Source organism: Malaya genurostris, chromosome 3 (genome assembly GCF_030247185.1).
Source record: "Malaya genurostris strain Urasoe2022 chromosome 3, Malgen_1.1, whole genome shotgun sequence".
Taxonomy (NCBI): Eukaryota; Metazoa; Arthropoda; class Insecta; order Diptera; family Culicidae; genus Malaya; species Malaya genurostris.
Window position 1 is genome coordinate 286,599,400 of NC_080572.1, and position 14,055 is coordinate 286,613,454.

General features: G+C 38.7%; 1 protein-coding gene and 1 long non-coding RNA gene across 2 annotated transcripts; both read left to right on the forward strand.

Moving 5' to 3' along the window:
* The first annotated feature begins 2,038 nt into the window (after nt 1–2,038).
* Nucleotides 2,039–5,423, forward strand: LOC131434369 (brachyurin-like). Its single transcript, XM_058601040.1, has 2 exons — nt 2,039–2,738; nt 5,242–5,423. Exons 1-2 carry the CDS (start codon nt 2,039–2,041, stop codon nt 5,421–5,423), a joined length of 882 nt encoding a protein of 293 aa, XP_058457023.1.
* A 634-nt stretch (nt 5,424–6,057) lies between these two features.
* On the forward strand, nt 6,058–13,861 carry LOC131434508 (uncharacterized). Its single transcript, XR_009230339.1, has 4 exons — nt 6,058–6,230; nt 6,348–6,414; nt 9,511–9,579; nt 9,685–13,861. It is a non-coding gene; the product is annotated as an uncharacterized LOC131434508 (long non-coding RNA).
* Nucleotides 13,862–14,055: the final 194 nt, after the last annotated feature.

A 14,055-nucleotide genomic window follows, 5' to 3' on the forward strand; every position in this document is an offset into this window, starting at 1 on the left:
AAACGTCCCGCCAACAGAAAAGCGGCCACAGTATCAAGAGCGACATGGCAAAGTCATCCTCCAACACGACAATGCTCGGCCTCACGTCGCAAAGGTGGTCAAAAAGTACCTGGAAACGATGAAATGGTAAGTTTTGCCCCACCCGCCGTATTCCCCAGATGTCGCCCCTTCTGACTTCCACATATTCCGTTCGATGGCACACGGCCTGGCAGATCAACATTTTCAATCCTTCGAAGAGTTGGAAAAATGGATTGCTTCATGGATAGCGTCAAAAAAGGACTCCTTTTTTCGAGCCGGGATCCGAAAATTTCCGGAAAGATGGGAGAAAGTTGTCGCTAGCGACGGACAATACTTTGAATAACACATCTGTAAGCACTTTTTCGCAATAATGCTTTAAATTTTGGAAAAAAAAACGGCGGAAGCAAAGTTGTACACCTAATTGAACTGGATTTTGAACATAGCAAAGCCTTGGTATTACATTCCTGTAGTGGAATTTGACCTTCTGTTTCAACAAACTTCGCAGCCGATTCAGAGTGTACAGAACCATTGCATGGCTGGTGCTACGATTGTACTGACACTACGAATCCTTCCAGGTCGGGGCTCGAACGTACGACAACTGGTTTGCAAGACCAGTGCCCTATGCATTGAACTGCCAACCCGAGACAATTTGGACATGATTTCTAGATTTTCGCCTAGAACTAGGATTCTAGAAATGAATTTTGGACGTAGATTATGAACCTGAATTCTGCATCTTGAATCTGAACCTAGGCTCTGGGAATGAAATCTGGAACCTAGATTCTGAAACCCGAATTCTGCGACTGGATTCTGAATCCAGAGCTAAAATCTAAACCAGAACCAAATATTTTAGAAATACTACTGAAAATTTGATCGTAAATTGCTAAACATATTTCCGGGGGTATAGAGTTAAAATGATTATCTTAAGCAATTTAGAACCCCAAAATCATAATCATTTTACCTCAAACTTAATCTAGTTTAAATAGTTTTCCCGAAAAAAAAACTGATGAAATTATTTTTTCATGAAATAATCGTACATTTTTTCTCATGTTTTGGCGCCCCCTGGCTGTTGGCGCCCGAGGGGGTCACCTCACTCGCCTCACCCTCACTACGGTACTGGTGATGGCGTTCAAAGAACGGCATCCCACCGCGTCGAAAACGGACATCGTGCGGCACTTTGTGGACACCGGATACGCCCGTTCCGACATCTACTATATCTTGGCACTATTAGACAACTTTCAGAGCATCGAAAGACCCTGGATGTCAACGACTGCTAGGGAAGTGAGCTCCGAAGTGAAGTTCGTTTCACATACTGTTGACAAAACCACTGGGCAACCATCTGACAGCAGTGATGTGAATTCCGGTTGCGCACCGATAACAAGAAGAAGAACTGTCATTAAACATTGAGATAGTGAAGAGAGATCGTATCCACGTTTTTCGCTGATTTAAAGTATAGTTTTAGTTAAATATTTCTTATCCTTATAAGGATTTATTTAATTATAGGTATAATTCGGTTATTGTATCGTTGAATTGAAGTTTCGGATTAGAAGAGGGTTGAAGCACTTATAGTAAGTAGGTTAAACATGAATCTTTGTTTAACATAACCGAATCGAATTACATTACAGTTTTGAAGCTGTGCAGTCAACTGCTATCAGAAGGTGATTTTCCTCTTCCGAAACTAACCGTTCCAACACATACAAAGTACAGGATTCGAAAGAAATAACTCAAAAACATGCCTACACGCATGTTTGGTGTGATTTCAAGATAATTATCTCATTAGACTGTAATTGTGTTTTTATTTCAGTAATTGAATATCACCAGGAACGGGAGTTCCATATAAACAATTAAACAAGTTTCGCCCTTGGTGGGAATGGGAATATCCGACAGAAGCTTATCTTCTCACATTTATTACGCGATTATGGAATGCTATGACAAAGCATTGATACCAAACGATACTATAAAAGTCATGGGAATTGTTCCGAATGGACCACATCAAGTCGAAACATATCGTGACAATATTACGATGAAGACTGTCATCCTGTTCACTGGCGCCTTGGCTTTGGCCTCGGCGGCTTTTGTCGATTTATCAAAAGTTAAACGCATTAAAGACTTGGACCAGTTTTGGGAACAGTTGGATCCGTCAATGGGAATTCATCGTGGAACAATGACGGCTCCGGATAGCAGAATAGTGAACGGCGAGGAGGCCCAACCCGGACAGTTTCCATATCTGGCGCTGGTAGTCACTTTCTTCGAGAATGGTAATGGTGCATTGTGTGGTGGTTCGCTACTGACGCAAAACTTCGTAATGACAGCTGCCCACTGTGTTGTCAGTGGATCACCGCCTAGCCATGGAACCATCACTCTTGGAGCTCACAATCGACAGGTCGATGAGGAATCCCAACAGAGAATCGCTCATGGCATCATCAACGTTCATCCAAATTACACATCATCGGGATTGCGGAATGATATCGCCACCATCCAACTGTCAACTCCGGCAGTGTTCAACGATTTCGTTCAACCCGTCGATCTTCCGGCAATTTCGGATGATCGCACATTCGCAGGTATAACGGGAATCATCTCCGGATTCGGTCACTCCTCCCAAGAATCCGGTTCGGGTCCATCGGACGTGGTCATGTTCACTAGTAACCCGATTACAACCAATGCTGATTGTGGAGTTGACGATCAGAATATCTGTTTGTCCGGAGAGGGCGGTCGGTCGATATGTATCTGCGGGACTAGAGCCCTAGAAGCAGACGCGTTTACAGTGTGTGGGAAAGCGGGGGAAGGGGGGTGGTGGGTCAGGGGTTTAAATCCCTCCCCCGAAACTCAAAAAAATTATGTCCAAATATTATACATTTTTTATCCAAAATAAATAATTAGTTTTATATATACCGGGTACGTGTCGGGTTTGGGTTCCGATAAAAAAGTGTTTACCGGGTACGGCTGAAGATTTTGAACGGGTCCAGTCGGGTACGGGTTCAAAAAATTAGTTGGGTACGAGTGAAAGTATTTTATTTTCCGTGCTGTTTCGGTGTTTTTTTTCTGACGAGATATTATAAAATTTGTGAAATACGAAATATCTTCTATCAATTCAAGCTTCCTTCCCAATGTTTTTTTTAATAGTAAATCATATAAAAATACTACTAAACGACGACAATCTGATTCCTAAGTGAATATTGTAATTTTCACTGGTGGTAAGGGGCTGTCCATAAAAGATGTCACGCTTTTTTCGACGATTTTTGACTCCCCATCCCCCCTTTGTCACAAATTGTCACAGAAGCAAAGATCCCCCCCCCCCCTCCCCCCCCTATGTCACATGTCGCGAATTCAAAATAAATAAAATTCATCTCAATACATTCTCAATATGTATGACAAATCATACAAATATGAGGGGAAAATCGATTTATTACATGCTGTCATTAGATTAAAAAATTTCCCTAAAACACCAAATCATCGGAATTATTTTATTAATATCAATTATATAAATTAACAAAAGTATTTGGTTGGAATTGATGAAACATTTAAACCATCTGTTTTATTCCTCCTAGGGGTACACAGATATATTATTGTTTTAGGTAAAGAATAATATTTCCTTTGTGTAGCATACAGGGCTGAGAAAATAAGGACCAAAACCTCATCAAAACGAGATCACTGCCGAAGAATCTTTTCAAGATCAGTTGATCAGTGAATTTTAAATCACATCGATCAATATCGGTACTGATCTTCCGTCACACAATGGGTAGTGATTTGGAGCTAAAAAGATTCTTGATTTATGTAAGTTCAATCATTGGATGATTCGATAAGCTTTGATGTTGGTGGAGGAAAATCAAATATGATCAAGATAAGACATGACATGATCTACGTCTGAAATCGTTGATCTCCCGCCTTTTTTCAAATGGAGTACAATTGAATAAACTGCATCAGAATCAGATAAGAGAAATTCTGATGATATACTATTATCAATGCTAGAAAATCAAATTGCTGAAAAAATTGTCAGTTCATAACTTACATTAAATTGTTTGAAGGCATCTTTTTCTCCTTTACTCATTGTTGTGAACCTTACCAAATAGGTGTTCCGCCGGTATTTTGGTCCGCCCCGATTTTATCGTGCACAGCGATCAACTCTGGGTGACTTGATTTGCGTTTTTACGCTCCTAAGTAGCAGTGCCTTTTAAACTGGTCAATGTTCGGTGATAAATATAAAACACTACACATCACACATAACACAGTAAACCTTGTGACCTGTTATTCTTTGGTCACAATGTTGTTCCTTTGGTCACTGAGTCCAGCTTGTGTATATATGTCAAATTTTGTAATATTTTTGTTTATATTGATTGTCAGTAAATGTATGAGTAGAATTTAAACGTCAATCGCATTCCTACTCCGTGTTTACACGTTTGAGTCACATTTAAGTTCTGCTTAATAGCCTAGGTTGGTGTCAAAAGTAGGGTTTTGTTAAATTATTTATTCTATTTATTTATTATTTATTTATTTATTTATTATTTATCTATTTATTTATTTATTTATTTATTTATTTATTTATTTATTTATTTATTTATTTATTTATTTATCTATATATTTATTTATTCATTTACATTTATTTACTACATATTCATTATTAAATTATATATTATATTCAAAAGTATTTATTTATTTATTTATATTCATCAATTTATGTATGTATCTTTGTTATTGTTCAATTCATATATCAAATCATATCACATATTAAATAATATATAGAAAAAGGAAACAAGTATAGTAGGTACAAATATTAATCAAGACACCAACCAGAAAACGATAATACATTGTAACCGTCATCTGTCTACACACTGTCATCGTCGTCATCATCGCAGCATAAAATGTGGGGTGGCATGCTTTGAAGGCGGCGGTGGGATTGGGATGGAAAATGGACAGCAAGCCGATAAAACCGCGGGAAAACCCTTAAGCGGGAGCTAGTATTTTGTTGACCCGGTAGAGTGAAGGTTGCAGCAGCGTGTCACCCACCAAAAGTGACAATCCGTTTCGTTCCGTTATTTGAATTCTGGTATAAGTGGATCCAAAGGGATCAGTATTTAGTACCGAGGTATCCCACGAACGTTTGATTCGGGACAAGTGCACTAGACCTGTTAAGTTCGTTTGCTGTTAGCCCGACGTGTGTGCCTTTTCGGTGAAACGAAGAAAATAGTACGTGCAGTACCACTCTCCGGGTATTACCCTCGGACGAAGGCCTCCGCTACAGACAGGCCGAGTTGCAGCTTAATCTGAAGACGAGTTGCTGTCCCACCGCCCCGAAGCCAGTGCCGTCCCGCCCGTCGTCGTCCACTGAGATCATCAAGTCGACCAACGTTCATCACGGCCGCAACGGAGTGTCGAGAAGAAGTTACCAGACAATAAACTTGCGCAAGTAGTAAAAGTTAAATATTCTATTTTTTTTATTGCAAAATATAGTGCCTAAGTTTAAAATTGTGCGGTCTTTTGATATACAAGCTGTGTCGTCCATTTTGTTTAGTTTTTTTTGTATGTAACTTGTTTCCGCCGCAAACGATTTGCTCAGTGACCACAGGTGGGAAGAAAAGTCCGCCCAAAGAATTAGTGAAGTGAAATTTCTCCGGTGACCAAGAAGATAAACGACCCTGAACTGGTGGTCCGGTGCTGAAAAGCAGCCACCAGTAGTGTGATACAAAACGATACGCAACAACCTTTATTTTATTCTAACACGACACTACATTTATTTAAACACGTATTCTTCTATTTAGTTACAAGTATCATTTACTTCACTACAATACAGTCTACAAGTACACAAAGCTACTAATCTCGGACGGTGGCCAGTCCTATCGCTACGAAGGTTGATTTGGAATGAATAATGATGGAGCAAATCGCATAATTAAACTACTCAAATATAAATTTTAGAGAATTCTCTCCGAACATAGTTTTATGCTTGAGATCGCTTTACTCTTCTCACCCCTAACTGAAAATCTCACTACCTTCGTTAAGTTTGGTAACAACAGTGTGAGTAGGTCGTGCTACTGTCAGTCTATCGCGAACAATGTTGTGATCAGTGCAAGTGCAAAATATCAACATTACCGGCCACCTAAATTTGCTAAGTCGACTTTTTGACTTTTTTAATGCTCTTCTTCCTTTTCAGGTTGTTGATCCGGCTGTACTGCTAACTGCCGATCGAATGGAAGTGGAAACAATCTGCGAATCGGACGTATGTAAGTTCCACTTTTAGTTTTAACTGTTGCAACTCGGACGATGCCATCGTTACCAGGTTGCACTGCTGTGATCCTTGCTAGCGGCCATGCAACTGATGCTTTTCCATCTTCTTGCAGTAATACCATTTGGCCAACGTGTATATCTGCCGGAGAACAGGATTTTTACCACTGCTGATTGAGTTCGGTAAGATATTCTTTCCTCCAACGCTGCCAGTGATTTTGAATCAGTTGTTGTAACTTTTGATAGTGCCCTAATCGACCTGTTGGCACTTCAGTATAGTCCAATTCGCTCGGGTCATCTGACAGAGGCGTTAATGGGCGAGTATTCATGTTTGCCTCAATCTGGTAGAGGATCGTTACCATATCCTCATATGGAAGTTGACGACAACCGATTGTTTTGACCAGAGAGGTTTTTGTTGTTTTGACAGCCGCTTCCCAAAGGCCGCCGAAGTTTGGTGCTCGTGGCGGAATGAAACGCCAAACGATTCCGCATCTGCTGCATTCATTTATGATTGCTTCTTTGTTTTGTTTCGAAGTGAACATTTTATGCATTTCAATTAGCACCGTTTTAGCTCCTTTGAAATTTGTGCCATTATTTGAATGTATTTCCGTAGGTAAGCCGCGCCGAGCAACAAACCTTCGGAGTGTAGCGATAAACGCGTCTGTTGACAAATCGCACACAAGTTCTAGATGGGTAGCTTTAGTAGCGAAACATACAAATACAGCAATGAAAACCTTTTGTGGAGCCGCGCGTCGATGAACAGGCTTCAAATATAGCGGGCCGCAATAATCGACCCCGGTGCACCACAGTGGTTCAAAAGCGCAATTTCACGCTCTTAATTGATAACTCATAGCTTCGTGGTTTTTGAGGTACAGTATCTTCAGAAAAGTTGCTCAGAATGATAGACGCCATCTTTTGGCAAATTTGGTTTATGTGATTAATCCTCCTAAAAGTGAGATAAAAATTTTATTTTAGCTCAGGGCCAACATAGGAGCTAAGTTACTTCGACAAAGTAGTGCAGAAAGTTATTTCAAACAAGTTTGCTGAAGTTACTATTCCCGTAACTTGAGTGTAATTCAAGATATAATGTATTTTCTGAAAAAGGTTTCCTAAAACCAGTTTTTGTAAGAAAACATATATATTTTCAATTTATGAGTTTTTCATGTTCTACAAAGTTTTTCATCTTTAAAAACTACACAACTTTCTCGAACATACTATGCTGCTATCATTTCAGTTTAATGAAATAGAGCAATTTTTCATGTTTTTTTACATAAAATTCTAACTTGTCTATTATCAAAAGGCGCAGGAAGGTGCAGATGAGACTACTTACATATTAAACTACTTCAAAAGAGCTTTCATACCGTGGTTGAATTCCTCGTCGGCGAACGTCTGCAGGCGAGATATGTTCTTTTCAAATATCCTTGTCCTTGACATTTGCAATGATAAGGTTCATTGTATTTCAGATCAGATTTCAGTATATATTCATTACTATGGTTATTATTTTATTATTTTTTGTGCACATTGAAGTCTATAAATTGAATAGTTTAGTAACTGTTTTGTCACGACTTTTAAAAAAGTCATCATCAAATCGAACTAAGTTATGTCATCTTCTGGTAGAGAAAAGTATGATCAAAACTCATTTTTAGTTATTTGTATTTATTTTATGATAGCTGACAATGTTCTTAACCAGCTAAAAGACTCTTAGCATCGTTCGACAGATTCTTCTTGGACTGTTTTGGCCATTTAAGAATATTTGTAACCAAAGGATCCAATGAAACTAATTACCAATTCATGGGATCCCGATTCGTAAGTGATCTGGATTGCTCGCGTGTATAATACCCCCGACATCTGTATAAAAGAAACTTCTTAATCATTATGAACAGTACAATATATCAAGCGTTTATCGATCTCCACTTTAATTGATGAATAGAGGATATTTATTCGCAGAGCTTTTCTATAGAAAAAAACTTATCAAAAAATGACCATACGTAATTCGACATGATAATTGGCTTTTTTCAAAGTCGTGGCTTCTTATCACACTTTTAAAAACCGTCGGACAGTTACTTTAAAAAAACCGTCAGTAATTATTACTAAACTTTTCTATTTGTAGACTTCGATGTCCATAAAAACCTTTTATTGTGAGAGTTTCCATGGTAACGAATATATACTGAACTCTGATCTGATATACAATAAACTTTATCATTGCAAATGTCAAGGACAAGGATATTTGAAAAGAACATATCTCGCCTGCAGACGATCGCAGACGAGTAATTCAACCACGGTATGAAAGCTCTTTTGAAGTAATTTAATATGTAAGTAGTCTCATCTGCACCTTCCTGCGCCTTTTGATAATAGACAAGTTAGAATTTTATGTAAAAAAAACATGAAAAATTGCTCTATTTCATTAAACTGAAATGATAGCAGCATAGTATGTTCGAGAAAGTTGTGTAGTTTTTAAAGATGAAAAACTTTGTATAACATAAAAAACTCATATAAATTGAAAATATAAATGTTTTCTTACAAAAACTGGTTTTAGGAAACCTTTTTCAGAAAATACATTATATCTTGAATTACACTCAAGTTACGGGAATAGTAACTTCAGCAAACTTGTTTGAAATAACTTTCTGCACAACTTTGTCGAAGTAACTTAGCCCCTATGTTGGCCCTGAGCTAGAATAAAATTTTTATCTCACTTTTAGGAGGACTAATCACATAAACCAAATTTGCCAAAAGATGGCGTCTATCATTCTGAGGAACTTTTCTGAAGATACTGTACCTCAAAAACCACGATCCTATGAGTTATCAATTAAGAGCGTGAAATTGCGCTTTTGAACCACTGTGCGGTGGTTGAAAATGGTCGACTGGGAATAGTACGAGCTTTGGGAAGCTGGCCTTGAGGTTGGGTTACAGGGACAGGGTTATGGCGAAAACATTTTATGCATTTGCGACATACATAATTGGCAAGCGTTTTTCCTCGTATTGGCCAAAATTCTCGACGCATGGTTGCCAGAGTCATTCTGGGGCCGGAATGTAAACATAGGGTGTGAAAATGGTTGGCTATAAGACGAGATAGCGAGTGTTTATTTGGAAGAACTATAGGGTGCTTGGTTTGGTAGGTCTCATTCGAAAAATTCATCCGGCCACCAACACGTATAATGCCATTGTCATCCAAGAAAGAGATTTTGAGAGCACGGAACGTTTTTGCTTCAGCTGATTCAATTCTTCTGCGAATGCTTCTTGCTGTGCTAACTTCACTAATGTACCCTTTGCCTCTTGCAGCTCCACGGTAGAGAAAAATGTTTCGTAGCGGAAATTTTTTGAACGGCAGCGATTAATGAATCGAAGAAGGTAAGCAGTAATGCGCACCAGATGCCAGAAAGAAGAGAACCGAGTGAATAGTGGGTTATGTTGCACTGTAGAATTTACTAACATTACTACTTTTCTTCGTTCCAGAAGGTCTTCAGCGGGAGAAGGATGATTCAACATACTAGGTCAATTGTCTTCTTCTTCTTCCAGCCACAATGGACACATGATCCGCCGGGTTATCCGTTCCCTTTACGTGATTCCACTTGTGTCCATGTGTCAGCAGTAGAGATGGTCGGGTATCGGGTATTTTACCCGAAACCCGACCCGTACCCGTACCCGACGGGTTTTTGGTCGGGTACGGGTAAAAAATTTTATTTTCGATCGGGTACGGGTCGGGTACGGGTAAAAAAATTTTTCGCTCACTCGGGTACGGGTCGGGTACGGGTAAATTTTTTTTTCGGATCGATTACCCGACCATTTGTACTTCACATAAATATGTTTATACGTTGACGAGATTTTTTCATTGCAAAACAGTTCTTCCGAAAAATAATCAATTTGATTCAAGGGGTTTTGACATTCCCGCCTAGGACCAGACCTGTCAAACGGCATCTTTTTCCAGAAAAAAACATTTTTTTCTTCATGAAAAGTTATGTGAATATTTCCCGCCCTACTTTGTTTATAACATATTTAATAAGACACACTGCCTTAGCTCTATGATGTTGCGGTCGGAATCTACTTTTCACGTAGGATTTAATGGACTGCCATTTTAAAGCTGTTTAATGCACAATCCAGTAAAAATTATTTGATTCATATACTGCCCATACTCGCATATCAGTCTCATATCGATTTTCGCCAATTTTGAGTTAGCTTGAGGAATGGAGCCTTTCCTCAATAAACTCTCAGAAATTGCAATGAAAGTTGAGGGTTTGTTCAGTAAAATATCAACTCATTTCTGTGTCCCATATGCTAAAGTACCCGCATATCAGTCCCATTCAGTGCAAAATTTCAATAATTTCATTTGTTGCAATATTGGAACAGCAAAGGTGTATTACCGATATTTCATGTAATAACACCAAGATTTAGCATTAGGGAGCAAAGCAAAGTCTTGGCATTACATTCCTTTCGTGGAATTTGGCCTTTCTGTTTCAACAGACTTCGCAGCCGATTCTTAGTGTACAGAATCATTGCATGGCTAGTAATATGAATCCTACTGACACTAAGAATCCTTCCAGGTCGGGGTTCGAACATACGACAGCTGGCTTGTAAGACCAGCGTCCTATGCATTGAACCGCCAACCCGGGACCAGCATTAGGGAGCACAATAAATAAAAAAAATCGGAAATAAACTTTTGATCGTCTTTTTCTCAACATGCCGATTTCCCATATGGGACTGATATGCAAGTATGGGCAGTATATAAAATGTAGTGTAGTACTCATATCACATTCAGATACCAGAAAACTGTTATTTTAAATATTGGTTAGAGACTTTCAAAATTTTCATAAAAATCATTGGGATTCTTACCATAAAAACATGGACATTTATTTCAGAAAATCTGCATAGAAGTTCTTATTATTCTGCACTTCTGGGTGGTGTCACCTCACTTTAAATGACACCGATTGATGGCACAGCAAGTTGGGCTATATTGCTAGTTAATTTTCGTTACTTTTCACTGGACTACAAGTGAAAATCTCGATGCGTGACAACGTGGAGTCACAGACTAACAGACAGGACACTCAAATTAGATTCTTCAATCATTGTAACGGTCATTTCGAATATTCCTTTATTTGGGACAGTACTCACATGTGTCATGATGGCGCCACGTTACCCTATCAAAAACATCCTGTCTGTCATCTAGACTGTGTTTATTTTTTTCATTTACCAACAGAGTTGCCATTCATACAGAATTACCTGTAATGTATTGATTTGTATACGTCCATGCGAATTTCATGCAGGAAACAGATTCAATACATATTGCCAAAACTATATACATAATTGTGCCTACTTCTTATCCTCCAACGCAATACAAAATCGAACCCGATATGTTACAATATTAACTTGCTTCTGGTCTGCTGCCACTTAATTTCGGATGAAAACTACCAACACAATAAAAAATAGTCTAGATGAACAACGTTGATAAAAATAAAATAAATGGTTACCTTCCAACATCGCGAAAAAGTTAAATATATTATCAACGTAATCCAATAATTTATTGTGACGATTCATTTTCAAATATTTTGATGAAATCAGGCATCCCTGCAAGCAGCTGATCGGTGTTGACAAACGAGGGGAAACCAACTAGTAAAAAAAACTATTACATAATCCAAGGGGTGTACAGATAGTAAATAGTTCGCGCAGTACAATATAGGTGGAACTAGTGCATCACGAAAAATTATTTTTGTAAGAATTTACTCATACTGTCATGTCTGTTAGTCTGTGGTGGAGTCGCAAAAGTAAGGGTGAAAATCTTTTCTCGTGTTCACTCGTTGAGGGTTCCACCGGTTCAAATTTTCACCGTGTTCACTCGTTGAGGGTTCCACCGGTTCAATGGCTGTAAAAACCACCAGCTACCGATAACATCGTGGGTGTGGGTTTGTGAGGTTTACAAAACGGGCATAGTTGACAGATTAATTTAAATCAAAATCATAATTAATTTTGCTTTATAGTAAAAAATTGTAACCAAAAAAATTTCCTACGAATGTTCAAACTACTTACACTTGAAGGACTCACTGTTCACCATGTTCAAAATTGAATTTTTCACACCGGGAATACACGTACATTGTTTGATTCTTTGGTCGAACTGATAACACACTATTCATTTTAGGGGATGTTCGCATAACATTCATTTTCGTCACGTATAATATTCAATTTGACATTTGGAACTATTTTACGTGATTTTTCAAGTGATTCGAATGTGAATTTTTATTTGTGTGTCAAGATAATGAGCTCGCTTACTTATAGTTCTAAAGAATTGGATCAAAAGTCGCACTGTTTCGTAAAAACCATACCTACCCAAAATTGAGTACAACGAGTATTACGACATATTGGGTAAATATGCTTTTTGAAAAATTTGAGTAGATATTACTCGCTTTTGTTGACATTTGTAAATGAGTATAAAGTACCAAAGACATTGGAAATCTACAGGGTCCGCCATCTAACATTTATTTTTGAACTAGCGGTTATTTCGACATTGGTAACCTAAATGTCACTTCTGATTTGACAGAAACTTAGTTGTATCCTTCCGCTGAACGAAAATGGTTGTGTGTACGCTTGAGGACCGCGTGAAAATAGTGCAGTCTTACTTCCAAAATTATGGTAATGTTGCGGAATATGTGCAAAAAATCATCTTCTCGGATGAGGCACATTTTCATCTCGGCGGGTATGTTAATAAGCAAAATTTTCGCATCTGGTGACGGAAAACCCGCACGTCATCATGGAGAAGCCGATCTCAGAGAGTGACGGTTTGGTGCGGATTTTTGTCTGGCGGCATCATTGGGCCTTTTTTCTTAGAAAATGAGGCAGGAGCCGCCGCCACGGTCAATGGCGAGCGGTACCGCGTCATCATTAGCGATTGGTTCTTCCCGTTACTTGAAGAGGTAGACTTGGACACCTTTTAATTCCAACAAGACGGCGCTCCGTGCCACACAGCCAACGCTACGATCGATCATCTGTGCACAGTCTTCGGAGATCGAATTATCAGTCGAAATTCGGATGTCGTTTGGCCGCTTCGGAGCTGTGATTTGACACCGTTAGACTATTATCTTTGAGCGGCTGTCAAAGATAAGTGTTATGTGGACAAGCCAGAGACAATTCAAGCCTTGAAGGATAACATTCGTGCATCCATAGCTGAAATAAAGCTGCATACAATCGAAAATGTATTAAAAAGCTGGACCGACCGTATGGCGTACTGCAAGGCCAGCCGAGGCAGCCATTTGAATGAAATTATATTCCACAATTACCCGGAAGGATTGTACTTTAATATGAAAAAAAAAATTTTGAATTCGGATGAACCGTTTGTTTTTTTATGCATGTTTAAAACAAAGTTACATTACATTATTCATGCTTCACAGTGTATTTATATGTTTAAAAGTAAACAAGCATTTTAATGTATTTTTCTTACCAACTAGAGCCTGATACGGCTCGATATCTAAAACACATTTTTTTCCATACTGAATTTTGGTAAAATTTTTACTACTCATTCGGGTCGGGTACGGGTACAGGTAAATTTTAATCGGGTACGGGTCGGGTACGGGTAAAATTTTTTATTTTTTTTCGGGTACGGGTCGGGTACGGGTAATTTTTATTTATTATTGATCGGGTACGGGTCGGGTACGGGTAATTTTTTAAATTTTCAATCGGGTACGGGTCGGGTACGGGTAAATTTTTTTGCTGATCACTCGGGTACGGGTCGGGTTCGGGTATAAGAATTTCTATACCCGACCATCTCTAGTCAGCAGTTGTATTTCTGATGTACGGTTACCCACGAACGTTTGCCAAGTATTTGGAGGAGCAGCAATCCAA